This window comes from Zootoca vivipara, chromosome 2, assembly GCF_965207765.1.
Source record: "Zootoca vivipara chromosome 2, rZooViv2.hap1.1, whole genome shotgun sequence".
Classification (NCBI taxonomy): domain Eukaryota; kingdom Metazoa; phylum Chordata; class Lepidosauria; order Squamata; family Lacertidae; genus Zootoca; species Zootoca vivipara.
The window spans coordinates 5,044,688-5,057,436 of NC_142584.1; the positions used below are offsets into that span (position 1 = coordinate 5,044,688).

Genomic DNA, 12,749 nt, shown 5'->3' on the forward strand with positions numbered 1-12,749 from the left:
CTTCAAGAAATTGGGGGTTCCTCGCAACCGTCCACTGCCGTCTTTTTTCTTAAGTTCAAATCGTCTCTCCGAGTTCATAATAATCCAGATCTTTCCCTTACAGTCACATAGATGTTTTCCTCTTTCAACCGATTATTTCCCAGCTGCTGAGATAAATGTCAAACAAAGTTTCACAAATGTTCTTTCTCCTGTGTGAGTTAATCAGTCCAGCCTCCCCATAAATCTTCTTGGTCTGGAGCGTCCCTATTGCGTCGACTCTCAACACGAAGCAGCGCCATCTTAAAAAAACTCAAATCACTTTCGTTTTCTCTCATAGATTAACGATCTTTATAAAATTTACAGCTTTTCCAGGCAGAAGAACCAGACCTCACACCATGCAGACTCTTGGTAAATTAATGGATCTCCTTGCCCTATAGCTGAACTTAGCTTCAGGTCGCTGCTCCAATTCAAAGTGCGTCACAACTCATAAATCCTCCGAACGCGTCCAGGCACTCCTCCCATCCAACTAGAGGGGGGCTTTTCTCGTCAGCAACTCCTCATCTTCAAAAAAATATACTCAATAACAACAGTTTATAAAGTTCAACTCACACAGTCTCTTGCTTCTCTTTCACTCCAAACAAGCCAGGACATCACGTCTGGGAAGGTACGAAGTAACTCATATGCAAAAAAATAAAAAAGAAAGACTCGCTTCCCTTATCGCTCCGTCCCCATCAATCCTTCTTCCAGATGAAATACAGCCTTTAACTCCTCACCCTCAGCAGCATAGATTTCTCGGCAGTAAACAGCGCTTCTGCCCCTCCTTCTGAAGTATGTCCATAGATTTAAGCCTAATTATCTTCTTTAATCATGGAAATCCCCGCCATGCAGATTAGCGTCCGGGAGTCCTGGCCCTCGTAAGTGCTTCAGCCCAAGCTCCCCCCACTCCATAAACAGTCGGAGTGGGTCTGGGGGCATCGCGGGCCAGCGGCCCCTCTCCGTAACCCCCGGAGAGGGTAGGGGGTTGACATTTACTCCCCTAGCAACCGCCAAATTCCTTACGAAGGTCAGAGGGATGGAAAACAGGTCCGCCATTCCTGCAGGCGGAAACCGGAACCCGCAAGTTCTGAACTTCAGATTCAATTTCCAGTTTTAAAGATCTAGATCTTCCCTCCCCCTCCCCCTTTCCTTGGTTTCATCTTTTGGTTGTCTGGGAAGGACAAGACAAGACTTAGTTAATTTCTGGAACTCATTGCCATAAGATGCGGCATTGGCCACTGTCTTTAAGGACAATTGGGGGGGGGGGCTAGAAGTCCTTCCAGTGGCAATTTAGTCATGTACAGCCTCTAAGTTCAGAGGAAAATGCCTTACCTACCTGTAACTATTGCCTTCAGTCCTATTTATGGTTTCCCAAAGTTGGTCACTCTGGGAATGGGTTGTTTGACTACCTCAGGAACATGGAACCTGTAGCCCTCCAGATGTTGTCGGACTCTAACTCCCATCAACCCCAGCCAGCATGATCACTGGTTAGGGATGACCAGAGTTGTGGTCCAACAATATCTGAAAGGCCAAGTTCCCTATCCCAGGACTAGCTGGGCTTTCAGTACAGGATGAATAGCAACATTAGGTCAGTCCAGCCAGCACGGTGTCGTCTACTCTGACTGGCAGAGGCTCTTCTCCAGGGTCTCAGGCAGAGAAAGGTATTTCTCGCCTCTTGTTACCTGGTCCTTTTAGAAAGCAGAGGTGCCAGGTTTGAAGCTTCAACCTTCTGCTGTAGGAGGCAGCTGCAGAGTCACTATCATTTAGTGGGGGTGGGGGAGCACTCATGACAGTTCACTTTGGGAGAAATTCACTTTGGGAGAAATTTCAGGGGCAGCTAATTGGTTTACTCGCAAGAGCCCCCCACCCCCCAGGGGAAACAGCATGCCCACAGACCCTGCAGATCACTAGCCGCCCCTGACTCCTTCTTAGATTTACAGGTAGATGCACACCTGTAAAGCCGGAGGTGGTGCTTGTGATCGCGGATTAGGTTCGGGTACAAGATGACCAGATGTGCACAGAGGAGCCTCCCTGCTCTCTGAATTTTGTTCGACGAAGCCTGTGAAAGAAAATGGCAAGAGCTTGTTCGCTTGCTACAATTGTACCAAACAGCCATTCCACCAACCAGTGTTCCAGGATGGCAAATGTGACCATTTCAAACACAACAAAACAAATGCAGGAACAATTAAATACAAGTATTTATGCACCTATTTATTTGCAGCATGGGTGGGGAACCTCTCTATTGCATGAAGGGGGGGGATCACATTAATGGCTCTGCCCACTTTGCTTCTGGCTCTGTACATCACTGGCACGTGGCCCTTGGAAGGGAATGTGGCCCTTGGCATGAAAAGGTCCCCTGCCCCTTATTCATGGCATTTCTATGCTACTCCGCAACATAGAGCACCTGTGTGGCATAGTGGTTAGTGTGCAGGAGAAGGACCTGGGAGACCAGGGTTCAAATCCACACCCAGCCATGAAGCTCACTGGGTGACCTTGGCCCAGCCACTGTCTGTCAGCCTAACCTACCTCACAGGGTTGTTGTGAGGATGAAATGGGGAGGAGAAGTATGTATGCCACCTTCAGCTTTTTGGAAGGAAGGTGGGATGGGATAGGATAGGGAAAGGAAGAAATCATAGTAGCTTTCAGAAAACAAGACAAAACCACCAAAGTTAAAGCACCAATTTTAAAATGGAGAGACCTGTGTCATATAGTTATTTAAAAGGCCTGGGTGAACAGGAAGGCTTTCATCTGGCACTGAAAAGACCACAAAGATGGAGCCAGCGAGCCTCCCTGGGAAGGCTGCACCGTAACTGGGGTGCCACTACTAAAAAGGCCCTCTCCCTGGTGATTATGGCCTTCGCTTCATTTGGAGAATATTGAAAAGACAGATAAAACAATAAAAAAACACTGAATGCAACCAGTTAAAACCAATTACACTATATTCACAAGGCAACCTGTGTGTCAAAGCTTTGCATAAATGGGAATGTATTTGCTTGGCAGCAGAAGATGAGAGACTGGGCTAGTCAAGCTTCCCCGCTCAGGGTCCCACCAAAGGCGCTGGAATAATGAACCTTCAGCATCTGGAAAGCCCCAAACTAATTTTGGATTTGGGGGAAAGCAGGGAGGAGAGGAAAGGGATGTTATGCATAGTTGAACAAGTTGTCGTTTGCAGAATAATAAATACGCATGAACAATTGTGTCATATTTATAAACACTTGACCTCCAAAGTCAGATATTTTTGTCTCTGGTTCTTTTCAGCCTTCCACTCACTGTTTCATAGAAGCTCAAAGGTTCAGTCCTAAGATATCATCAGTATGGACCTGTTCTTGTTTCCACTGAATACAGAATTTCCTTTTAAAAGCTGATTATTTTGAAGGGGGAATACACGGAAACAGGTTCATTTTAAACTCCCCTGTCAATTTGGTTTTAAAATCTGATTTTCTTCCAACTTGCATCCTGGCTACGATGATTGGTTCTCAGCAAGACATGGATCACAGGCTTCCAGCCAGGCCTCTCAAGTACTTACCAACAGGAGAGGCCTGGAGTCCCTATAAGATTATTAGCCTTAATATTAATAACAAATACCTAGTGTGTCATCCCCTTTAACTGCCACAGCACTTCGCAAACATGACCTTGTTTCAATAATCACAACCACCTTCTGAAGCAGGTGAGCAATAGCCTCCCTCCTATTGGGGAACAGGGTGGGGGCAGGACTGAGTCAGAGAGAGCGGTTTGCCTAGGGACACGTGGCAGATCCTTGTCAAGAACTGAGATTTGAAGAGAGGGCTTTCTGATTTTACAGCCATAAGAACATAAAAATAGCCTACTGGCCCATCTCGTCCAGCATCCTGTTCTCACAGAGGCCAACTAGATGCCTGTCAGAGGCCAAGGAGCAGAAGATGAGCACCAGAGCCCTCTCACCACCTGTGCTTTCCAGCAACTGGACCTGGCAGTTTTGATTTCATCAGGCATCATCCAGCACACCTGCAAACTGATCTTCACAATCATGAGGACTAGGAGCTTTTTTTAAATATAAAAAAGTGCAAACAGAGATTTGTAGCTTCAAATTCCATGGGAGAGACAGGCCTTTTCTACAGCTACACCTGGAATGATCATGTAACACCTTGCCCCTTGAGGTTCATATACTTCTGCCACCAGCCAGCTTCCACTGTCAGCAAAGACCTTTTCAGGCTTTTGCTGCACCACCATGTACTAATGTGATTTCAGTGTGCAAAAGCTCCCATGAACGTGGCATAAGCCTCAGAAAGGTGGGGTGGAAATATAAAATAATAATTGTCAGGGAGTTGTTGCGGCTACTCCCAAGGAAAGACGCTCCAGTCCGTCGTGTCTTTAAAGGTTTTACTGTGCATACTATTTACAGTGCAGAGATAGCAGAAAACTAGTCACTCTCAGAACCTGGCAATGGCGCCCGTCGGCTTCGGGGCCAGCATAATAACTGGGGCACCCCGAAACGCCGCCCCTTTGCCCTGCGTTTGGACGCGCGCCTCAATTCGGGCGCCGGAAGGAACAGTGTCCCTTCTTCCCCTCGCTGGCTGGGACGGTGCCTAGGCCCCGATGCCTCCCTGAGCCGTTCCTCCTCCCCTAGATGGTCAGAGTGGTGCAGGGGCTCCGATACGTCTCTGAGCCCTTCCTCCACCGTCTGTTCCCCAGAGCGTTGCCAGGGCTCTGATGCCTCGCTGAGCCTTCCCCTTCCATTCCGCTTTCCCCTGACCCGCTGCTAATGCTGTCGCTGGACAAAGTGCTGGTCAGGATGCTGGGGGGAGGCTCCCTGTAGGGAGTCCCCCTGACAATGATAATAATTAATGCTTGCACAGATCCCTGAAATACATACACAGACCTGTGTGAAAGGGCACACATCATACAATAAGCCTTTTAGACCTGGGGGGGCAGTATAACCGCCCCCACTTTTAGGCTGTGCTTTCTTTGTCCCTGTCAAGACCGCCGTTTGATATTTACCTGCTTTAGGCTGTGGCCAGGTACTAAGGCTGATTCGCTGTCTGGAAGAGGGGTCTGTAAAACAAAAAGATCAAGGGCATTTCCTTAGTCCATTTACAAAATGAGGAAGGAGCTGTCAGTTGCTTGTGTTAGCCCAGTGCAGAGCCAGGCAGGCATCCTCCATTGCATCCTCCATTCCTCATCCCTGCAAGAGAGAACCTGTCTGGGGGGCAGTTACCAGACTGACGGGATGCCACATGTTAGGTGCCCACTGAGTCACAGTACATCCGAAGGGAAGAAATGCCATGCCCTCCAGCGTTTGACAAAGGAAAACAGGTGCCTTGTCTGACCTTCATTGGGCAAAAACCTGCAGGGTTTGGTAGCCAAGTCAACTGTGGCCAGAATGCTAATGGGAGTTGGCTCTGGGGTGGGAAACATGTGGCTCTCCAGATGTTGCTGGACCATTCCTGACCATTCCCCCATGGTGGCTGGGGCTGTTGGGAGTAGGAGTCCAGCAACACCTGGAGGAGCCACAGGTTAGCTACTCCTGAGCTAGCAGGTCCGTTCACATAATGTTGAGTAGGACTTCCCACATGAATTTGAGCCACATCACATGATTTCACCTGATGTGAAGTCGGAAGAAGCAACATAATGGCACGATGGTTGAGATTCACTAAAGAAGAACTGCTCAGAATGATGATAGTGTCATACTGATAACTTAAGATGCCTGCGGCAAAGGTAGCAGATGAGTATCACACCTGGATATGCAACCTGCCTCCATTAAAAATAAAAAAAATTAAAGGTCCAAAGGGATAATAATAAATAATAATAATAATAGTTTATTATTTATACCCCGCCCATCTGGCTGGGTTTCCGCAGCCACTCTGGGCGGCTTCCAACAGAAAAGTAAAATACAATAATCTATTGAACATTAAAAACCTCCCGAAACAAAAGTTTTGCCTATTTTGATCTGTTTGATCTGTGATGGTGGTCCCTTCACATACATATACATCAGTTGATAAGCATCGTGTGATACTGCTCTCGTCATGTGATGAGCATGCAGGTGCAAACTCATCCTGAGACCCGCAGCAAAGTTTGCCCCATCCAAGAAGAAGCAGAAGGCAAGGGAGCGCCTCCCCTTTCTGAAAATCAGCATGCAGCAGAAACTCACACAGAGTAAGAAAATAGTTGTCAGATGTTGGCCTTGTGACAAATGGTTGGCTGGAGATTAGCTGTGCTATGGGTGTGGTTGGTGGGAATGAGTTTTATATGTAAAATATTAATAAGGATGCCTTTGGGAGATCTTACTGTGTTGGAAAAGTGTTGTCTCATAAATTTCATTTAGTTGCCAATGATGCTTTATATGTGGATTTTTTTACTGCATTTTAGCATTTGATTCTTACTTGTAACCAGTGCTATTTTTCTAGAAAAAGAGGTGCTGGAACTTACCACGAAGACCTCCCTCCCTTGTTCTCTAATGTCAACAGCACTCACCTGAGAGATGGTGGAGCTGAGTTCCAGCAAGTTCCAGCTAAAAAAAGCCCTGCTTGTAACTCTTTTGTTAAGAGAATATTTTGTTTACCTGCTAATCATGCTGCTTTAAATGTGAATCTTATTGCATTTGATTTTCTTCTGAAATTTTATATTTTTCCATTTTGTCATGTTCTATTTGGTGTTTTAAGTTAGGCTGTAAAAGCACTTGGATATTTTTTGGAACCATGTAGAGGTAGAGAAATGATTTAAATGAGTACATAAATAAAGATTATACTTTTAAATAAACATATCTGAAGCTTTATGCAAAATCTACAGAGATTCCCCCCCAGAAATGTAAATCAGTATAAAAATGATTTAAATAAATGGTTTATTATTTACTTAGTTTAATACTGTAGACATATTTGCAGGGACCAACCTTAAGCACAGCCAGACCTACAATGAGGTAATGTGAGGCAGCTAGCCCAAGAAGCAGATTCTGTGTTCCATTACAGATGGAACTTCCTACAAATGAACCAGATTTGCTACACAAACACACACACAACTCTAGTTCAAGTGTTTGCTTGGTCAGAAAGCTCTGGAATTTGGAGTGGTATCATGAGAGAGCCCACAGAAATATTTCAGCCTTTGAGTAGTTTGCCAAGTTACCAATAGTTTCTTGAGAAACTGGCCAGCACAGAGAATACAACGCAAGCCCCAAGAAGCATCTCTCCTGGCCTGAGATAGAGTAACCACTAAACAATATTAAAAATGGAGGGAAACATCCAGGAGGCAAGACCCTCAGAGCTAATTTCTGATGAGAATACAGAATCATAGAATCATTGAATTGGAAGAGACCACAAGGGCCATCCAGTCCAACCCCCTGCCAAGCAGGAAACACCATCAAAGCATTCTTGACATATGTCTGTCAAGCCTCTGCTTAAAGACCTCCAAAGAAGGAGACTCCACCACACTTCTTGGCAGCAAATTCCACTGTTGAACAGCTCTTACTGTCAGGAAGTTCTTCCTAATGTTTAGGTGGAATCTTCTTTCTTGTAGTTTGAATCCATTGTTCCGTGTCCGCTTCTCTGGAGCAGCAGAAAACAACCTTTCACCCTCCTCTATATGACATCCTTTTATATATTTGAACATGACTATCATATCACCCCTTAACCTTCTCTTCCCCAGGCTAAACATACCCAGCTCCCAAAGCCGTTCCTCATAAGGCATCGTTTCCAGGCCTTTGACCATTTTGGTTGCCCTCCTCTGGACACATTCCAGTTGGTCAGTATCCTTCTTGAACTGCGGTGCCCAGAACTGGACACTACTCCAGGTGAGGTCTGACCAGAGCAGAATACAGTGGTACTATTACTTCCCTTGATCTAGACGCTATACTCCGATGCAGCCCAGAAATGCATTGGCTTTTTAGCTGCTGCATCACACTGTTGACTCATGTCAAGTGTGGCGCAGGAAAGGGAACTCTGACCCTATATGCAACCAGGTAAGCCCGCTGTGACACTCACGGGGGGGGGGGGGCTGTTACCTCCATGTCATGTGCTACTCTTGTAGCTTTAGCAAATGTGTGTGCATGTGGCTCTGTGTCCATCTGCCTGCCCCACAACCAGTGGGAAAGAAGTTTGGGTCTCTGTGTTTCTAGGCTTTGGAGTGACACATTCCTGTGGTGGGACTTCTGGCACTTAGGAGCTGCACACTGCTTGCCTACTTACCATCCTCCCTGGGGCTGTACTGATCCCCACTCCCAGCCAGTACCAGGGAATATTTGAACCACCGTCCTTGAGAGCCCATGTGCAGCTGTACTGACCACCCCCTTCTCAGTGAGTGATAGCTAGAAGGAAAGGATAAGCAAGCATGACAGGGTCGATTTGAACCAGTGACCTCTCTGGTATGCTTGTGCCTACTTTGCAGACTGCCCCACAGAATCCCTTTTGCCTTTTGCAGCTTCCTACTTGTGGATCCCTTTCCTGCAGAGGGGGAACGAAAAATGTTCTGTGCGATGGGAGATTTCACCCTGCCACTCCTGAACATGCTGGTGCTTGCTCTTTCCAAATGGTGCTGTGGAAGGTCCCTTGGCCACAGCCTGGTTCTCTGCTTTGTGGGGCATGGCAGTGGGATAACGACGCTCCTCTAGCTCAGCTTCCAGAGGTCAGCTCCTTCCAAGCACATACTGCTGTCCTTGTATTTGTTGGCATAGGTGATATTTCCAGGGACACTGGAAGAATGTCTGCTACTTTTATATAATCCCCCCCCCCGGTCAGGTTGACATCAGACACAGCAACTGTGATTCACTGAGATTCTTGCATTGCAACAGCAGTTCTGGCATTGCAGGGGGTTGGACTAGATGACCACAGGGTGCCTTCCCTACAATTCTGATTCTACAAACTGCTCTGCCAGCATAGCACCAGAGGACCTCTCTCCTCATCTGCAAAAGTCAAGTATGATGCTTACTGCAGTAGGAGCACTTCCAGCTACTGTAAGCTCAGGGGTGATGGGAAGGTGCTCTGCACATGCTCTTAAGACAAGGACGGAGAAGAACCTCAGCTTGAGGGCTAACGGAGCCCTCCATGCCTTTTTATCCAGCCTTCAGGAGTCTGACCAGGCCACACAGAGAGACAGACTCTGCTCCAAGTCCTTCTCGAGTGCCTCGGCATGGCTGCAGTGTGGTCTTAACAGGGACAATGCCTCTTGCTTGCCTGGATGGAGAAAGGTATGCTGAGAGGATGTGTGTGTGCAAAAACCTCTAGGTCTTGCATGGCAGGAATTTGGCCTATTGCACAAAGGTCAAAAAGACATCCTTTTCTCCTCCCACTTTTGCCTCTCATCCAGCCTACAACCAGCATGTGGCGCCCAGGAAGCTTTCCATAAAGGAATATGGCCCCTAGGCTGAAAAGCCCCCCTGCCTTGCTGCAAAACATTCTCTTATTTTCCTGCATTTATTCTAGGCCAGAGCTCAGACAGCAAACATGGGCTCCAGGGCTAAAACGCTAAGCTCACCACACAGAGCTGGATTTAGCTTTGATGAGGCCCTAAGCTACTGAAGGTAATGGGCCCTTTTATATGTCCAGCTTCCTTTGTCAACAACAAATTGTCACTGTTTGTGTGTGTGTGTTGAATGTGGGTTAAACCAGCGTTTCTCAACCGCTGTTCCGCGGCACACTAGTGTGCCGCGAGACGCTGGCTGGTGTGCCGCGACGTGCGGTGACGAGAAGGGCGATTTGCATTGTCACGTGCCTGGCGGCCGCCAATACCCAGCACTAACCCGCCGGGAAGCAATATTTCTCCTCCTCTTTCCCAAATCTCAGTGCAAACGAGCCTGGCGGCCGCCAATACACACCACTAACCTGCCGGAAAGCAATATTTCTCCTCCTCTTTCCCAAAGCTCAGTGCAAACAAGCCTGGCGGCTGCCAATACACAGCGCTGACCCGCCTGAAAGCAATATTCGGCAAGTGTTTCTTACAGTCATAATATAGGGCGGCACAGAGTTAAATTTTTTAACTTTTTTAATGGTGGTGTGCCTCGTGATTTTTTTCACGGAACAAGTGTGCCGTGGCCCAAAAAAGGTTGAGAAACACTGGGTTAAACCACAGAGTCTAGGCTAGGGCTTGCTGATCAGAAGGTCGGTGGTTCGAATCCCTGCAACGGGGTGAGCTCCCGTTGCTCAGTCCCAGCTCCTGCCCACCTAGCAGTTCGAAAGCACATCAAAGTACAAGTAGATAAATAGGGGCCGCTCCGGCGAGAAGGTAAACGGTGTTTCCGTGCGCTGCTCTGGTTCACTAGAAGCAGCTTTGTCATGCTGGCCACATGACCCGGAAGCTGTCTGCGGACAAACGCCAGCTCCCTCGGCCTATAGAGCAAGATGAGCGCCGCAACCCCAGAGTCGGACACGACTGGACCTGATGGTCAGGGGTTCCTTTACCTTTACCTATATGTTATATGGTAATCTATGGACCTAATAGGTATCTAAAGCCATTTGCACATAACAAAATATGTATTTTATCCTAGAATCATAGAGTTGGAAGAGACCACAAGGGCCATCCAGTCCAACTCCCTGCCAAGCAGGAAACACCATCAAAGCATTCCTGACAGATGGCTGTCAAGCCTCTGCTTAAAGACCTCCAAAGAAGGAGACTCCACCACACTCCTTGGCAGCAAATTCCACTGTTGAACAGCTCTTGCTGTCAGGAAGTTCTTCCTAATGTTTAGGTGGAATCTTCTTTCTTGTAGCTTGAATCCATTGCTCCGTGTCCGCTTCTCTGGAGCAGCAGAAAACTACCTTTCACCCTCCTCTATATGACATCCTTTTATATATTTGAACATGGCTATCATATCACCCCTTAACCTTCTCTTCCCCAGGCTAAACATACCCAGCTCCCTAAGCCATTCCTCATAAGGCATCATTTCCAGGCCTTTGACCAGTTTGGTTGCCCTCCTCTGGACACATTCCAGCTTGTCAGTATCCTTGTTGAACTGTGGTGCTCAGAACTAGACACAGTACTCCAGGTGAGGTCTGACCAGAGCAGAATACAGTGGTACTATTACTTCCCTTGATCTAGATGCTATACTCCTATTGATGCAGCCCAGAATTGCATTGGCTTTTTTAGCTGCTGCATCACACTGTTGACTCATGTCGAGTTTGTGGTCTACCAAGACTCCTAGATCCTTTTCACTCTGCTCTCAAGGCAGGTGTCTCCCATCCTGCATTTGTGCCTTTCATTTTTTTTTGCCCAAGTGTAGTACTTTACATTTCTCCTTGTTAAAATTCATCTTGTTTGCTTTGGCCCAGTTGTCTAATCTGTTAAGGTCATTTTGAAGTGTCACCCTGTCCTCTGGAGTATTAGCCACCCCTCCCAATTTGGTGTCAAAGTAATTTGTTTTTTATCTTATATTTTGGAAATGTGCATCCAGTTTTTCTTCCTTTAATTTGGAGGGGGGGCAAGAGAGGGGGAGCCTAAGCTATAGCTTGCTTAGCTTATAGGTAAATCCACCACTGCCGCCACAGTACCATCAGGCCCTATTTTAGCACCTTTCTAAAATCAACACATTTGAGATCAGAGGGAGTGGGCAGACCATGCAGCAGCGGCTGCTCTCTTGGTTCTCAGAAATGCCCTGAGTCTCAGGAAGGCAGCCTCCCTTCCCAAGGTCTCTTGCCAGTTCTCCAGGGCTCCTCATTTCCCCAGCTGTGGAGTACAAACAGCACCGCGCCCCTTGGCGTGTTTACACGGCAAATATGACAAGGGCTGCCATCTGTCAGGAGTTGGAGGAATGCCTCCAGTCCAGACTCGGCAGGTAAGGGAAGAAACACCCAACAGGCTTCAGCAACTGAGCCCAGCAGGCAGGCAGCCAGGGAGGCCCCACATTCTGCCGAAGCCTCATCACATTGCCTTGCTTGCAACCCAGAGATCAGAAGAGCTTGCCGATGCCAGAGTGAGACACCCAGAAAGTCACTTCCCTGCCTTTCCCTGAAGCAATATCCTCACGCATCAAAAAGCAGGCAGAAAAATAAATGGCTTCGTCCCTAAGAGCTTAGCTAATTGATGCTGATATCTTTCACCTGCCCGGTAGTGCATAAAGCAGAGTGCATTGTGATGACCCCCAGACTTTGGAACTCCTTGCCCCTTGATGTACAGCTGGCCCCCACCACTGGGGGTTTCCAAAAAAACACACAAAGGCGTACCTTTTCACCCAGGCTTTTAGCACCTGGGTGCAATGATTGTTTCCTTTCTGCAAATGTTTTTATTGGTTTGTTTGTCGTTCTAATTGTTTATCTACTGCATTTTATTGTGTTCGTTCCATTGTAACCCACTGGTTTTCAACTGGCGGGTCAGGGCCTGATCCAAGGTGGATTGTCACAGCAGCAGCACCATGCAGATGTGACACAAAAACTTAATTAATGGGTTCCAAATGCATGTTTGGGCTAAAGGTGAATCCCAGGTCTGAAAAGGTTAACTACGGTTGTACCCGACCCTGACATCTTTCGTAAAGGGCTAGTAATAAATATGCTAAATATATGCATAGCTCCTCCCCATAGGTTCCAATTCCCACCTGCCCCCCTTGGTCCTCTTTTATCTTCCCTACACCTTTACACAGCCAGAGGTCAGCTTGGTTATCCATAGATAACCAGTAGGTAAAGGTAAAGGGACCCCTGACCATTAGGTCCAGTTGTGACCGACTCTGGGGTTGCGCGCTCATCTCGCATTATTGGCCGAGGGAGCCGCCGTATAGCTTCCAGGTCATGTGGCCAGCATGACAAAGCCGCTTCTGGCAAACCAGAGCAGCACATGGAAACGCC

The 12,749-nt window shown here is 47.4% G+C and overlaps 1 protein-coding gene across 3 annotated transcripts in view; it reads right to left on the bottom strand.

Moving 5' to 3' along the window:
• RAPGEF3 (Rap guanine nucleotide exchange factor 3) overlaps positions 1-12,749 on the bottom strand; it is a 70,411-nt gene that overhangs the window by 41,957 nt on the left and 15,705 nt on the right. For all 3 annotated transcript variants that reach the window (XM_035101408.3, XM_060272134.2, XM_060272135.2), the window contains 2 exons: positions 4,993-5,046; positions 1,968-2,074 (listed from right to left, as the gene is read on the bottom strand). In XM_035101408.3, the coding sequence (XP_034957299.1) occupies positions 1,968-2,074; positions 4,993-5,046 (161 nt within the window). The remainder of the gene's footprint in view (positions 1-1,967; positions 2,075-4,992; positions 5,047-12,749) is intronic.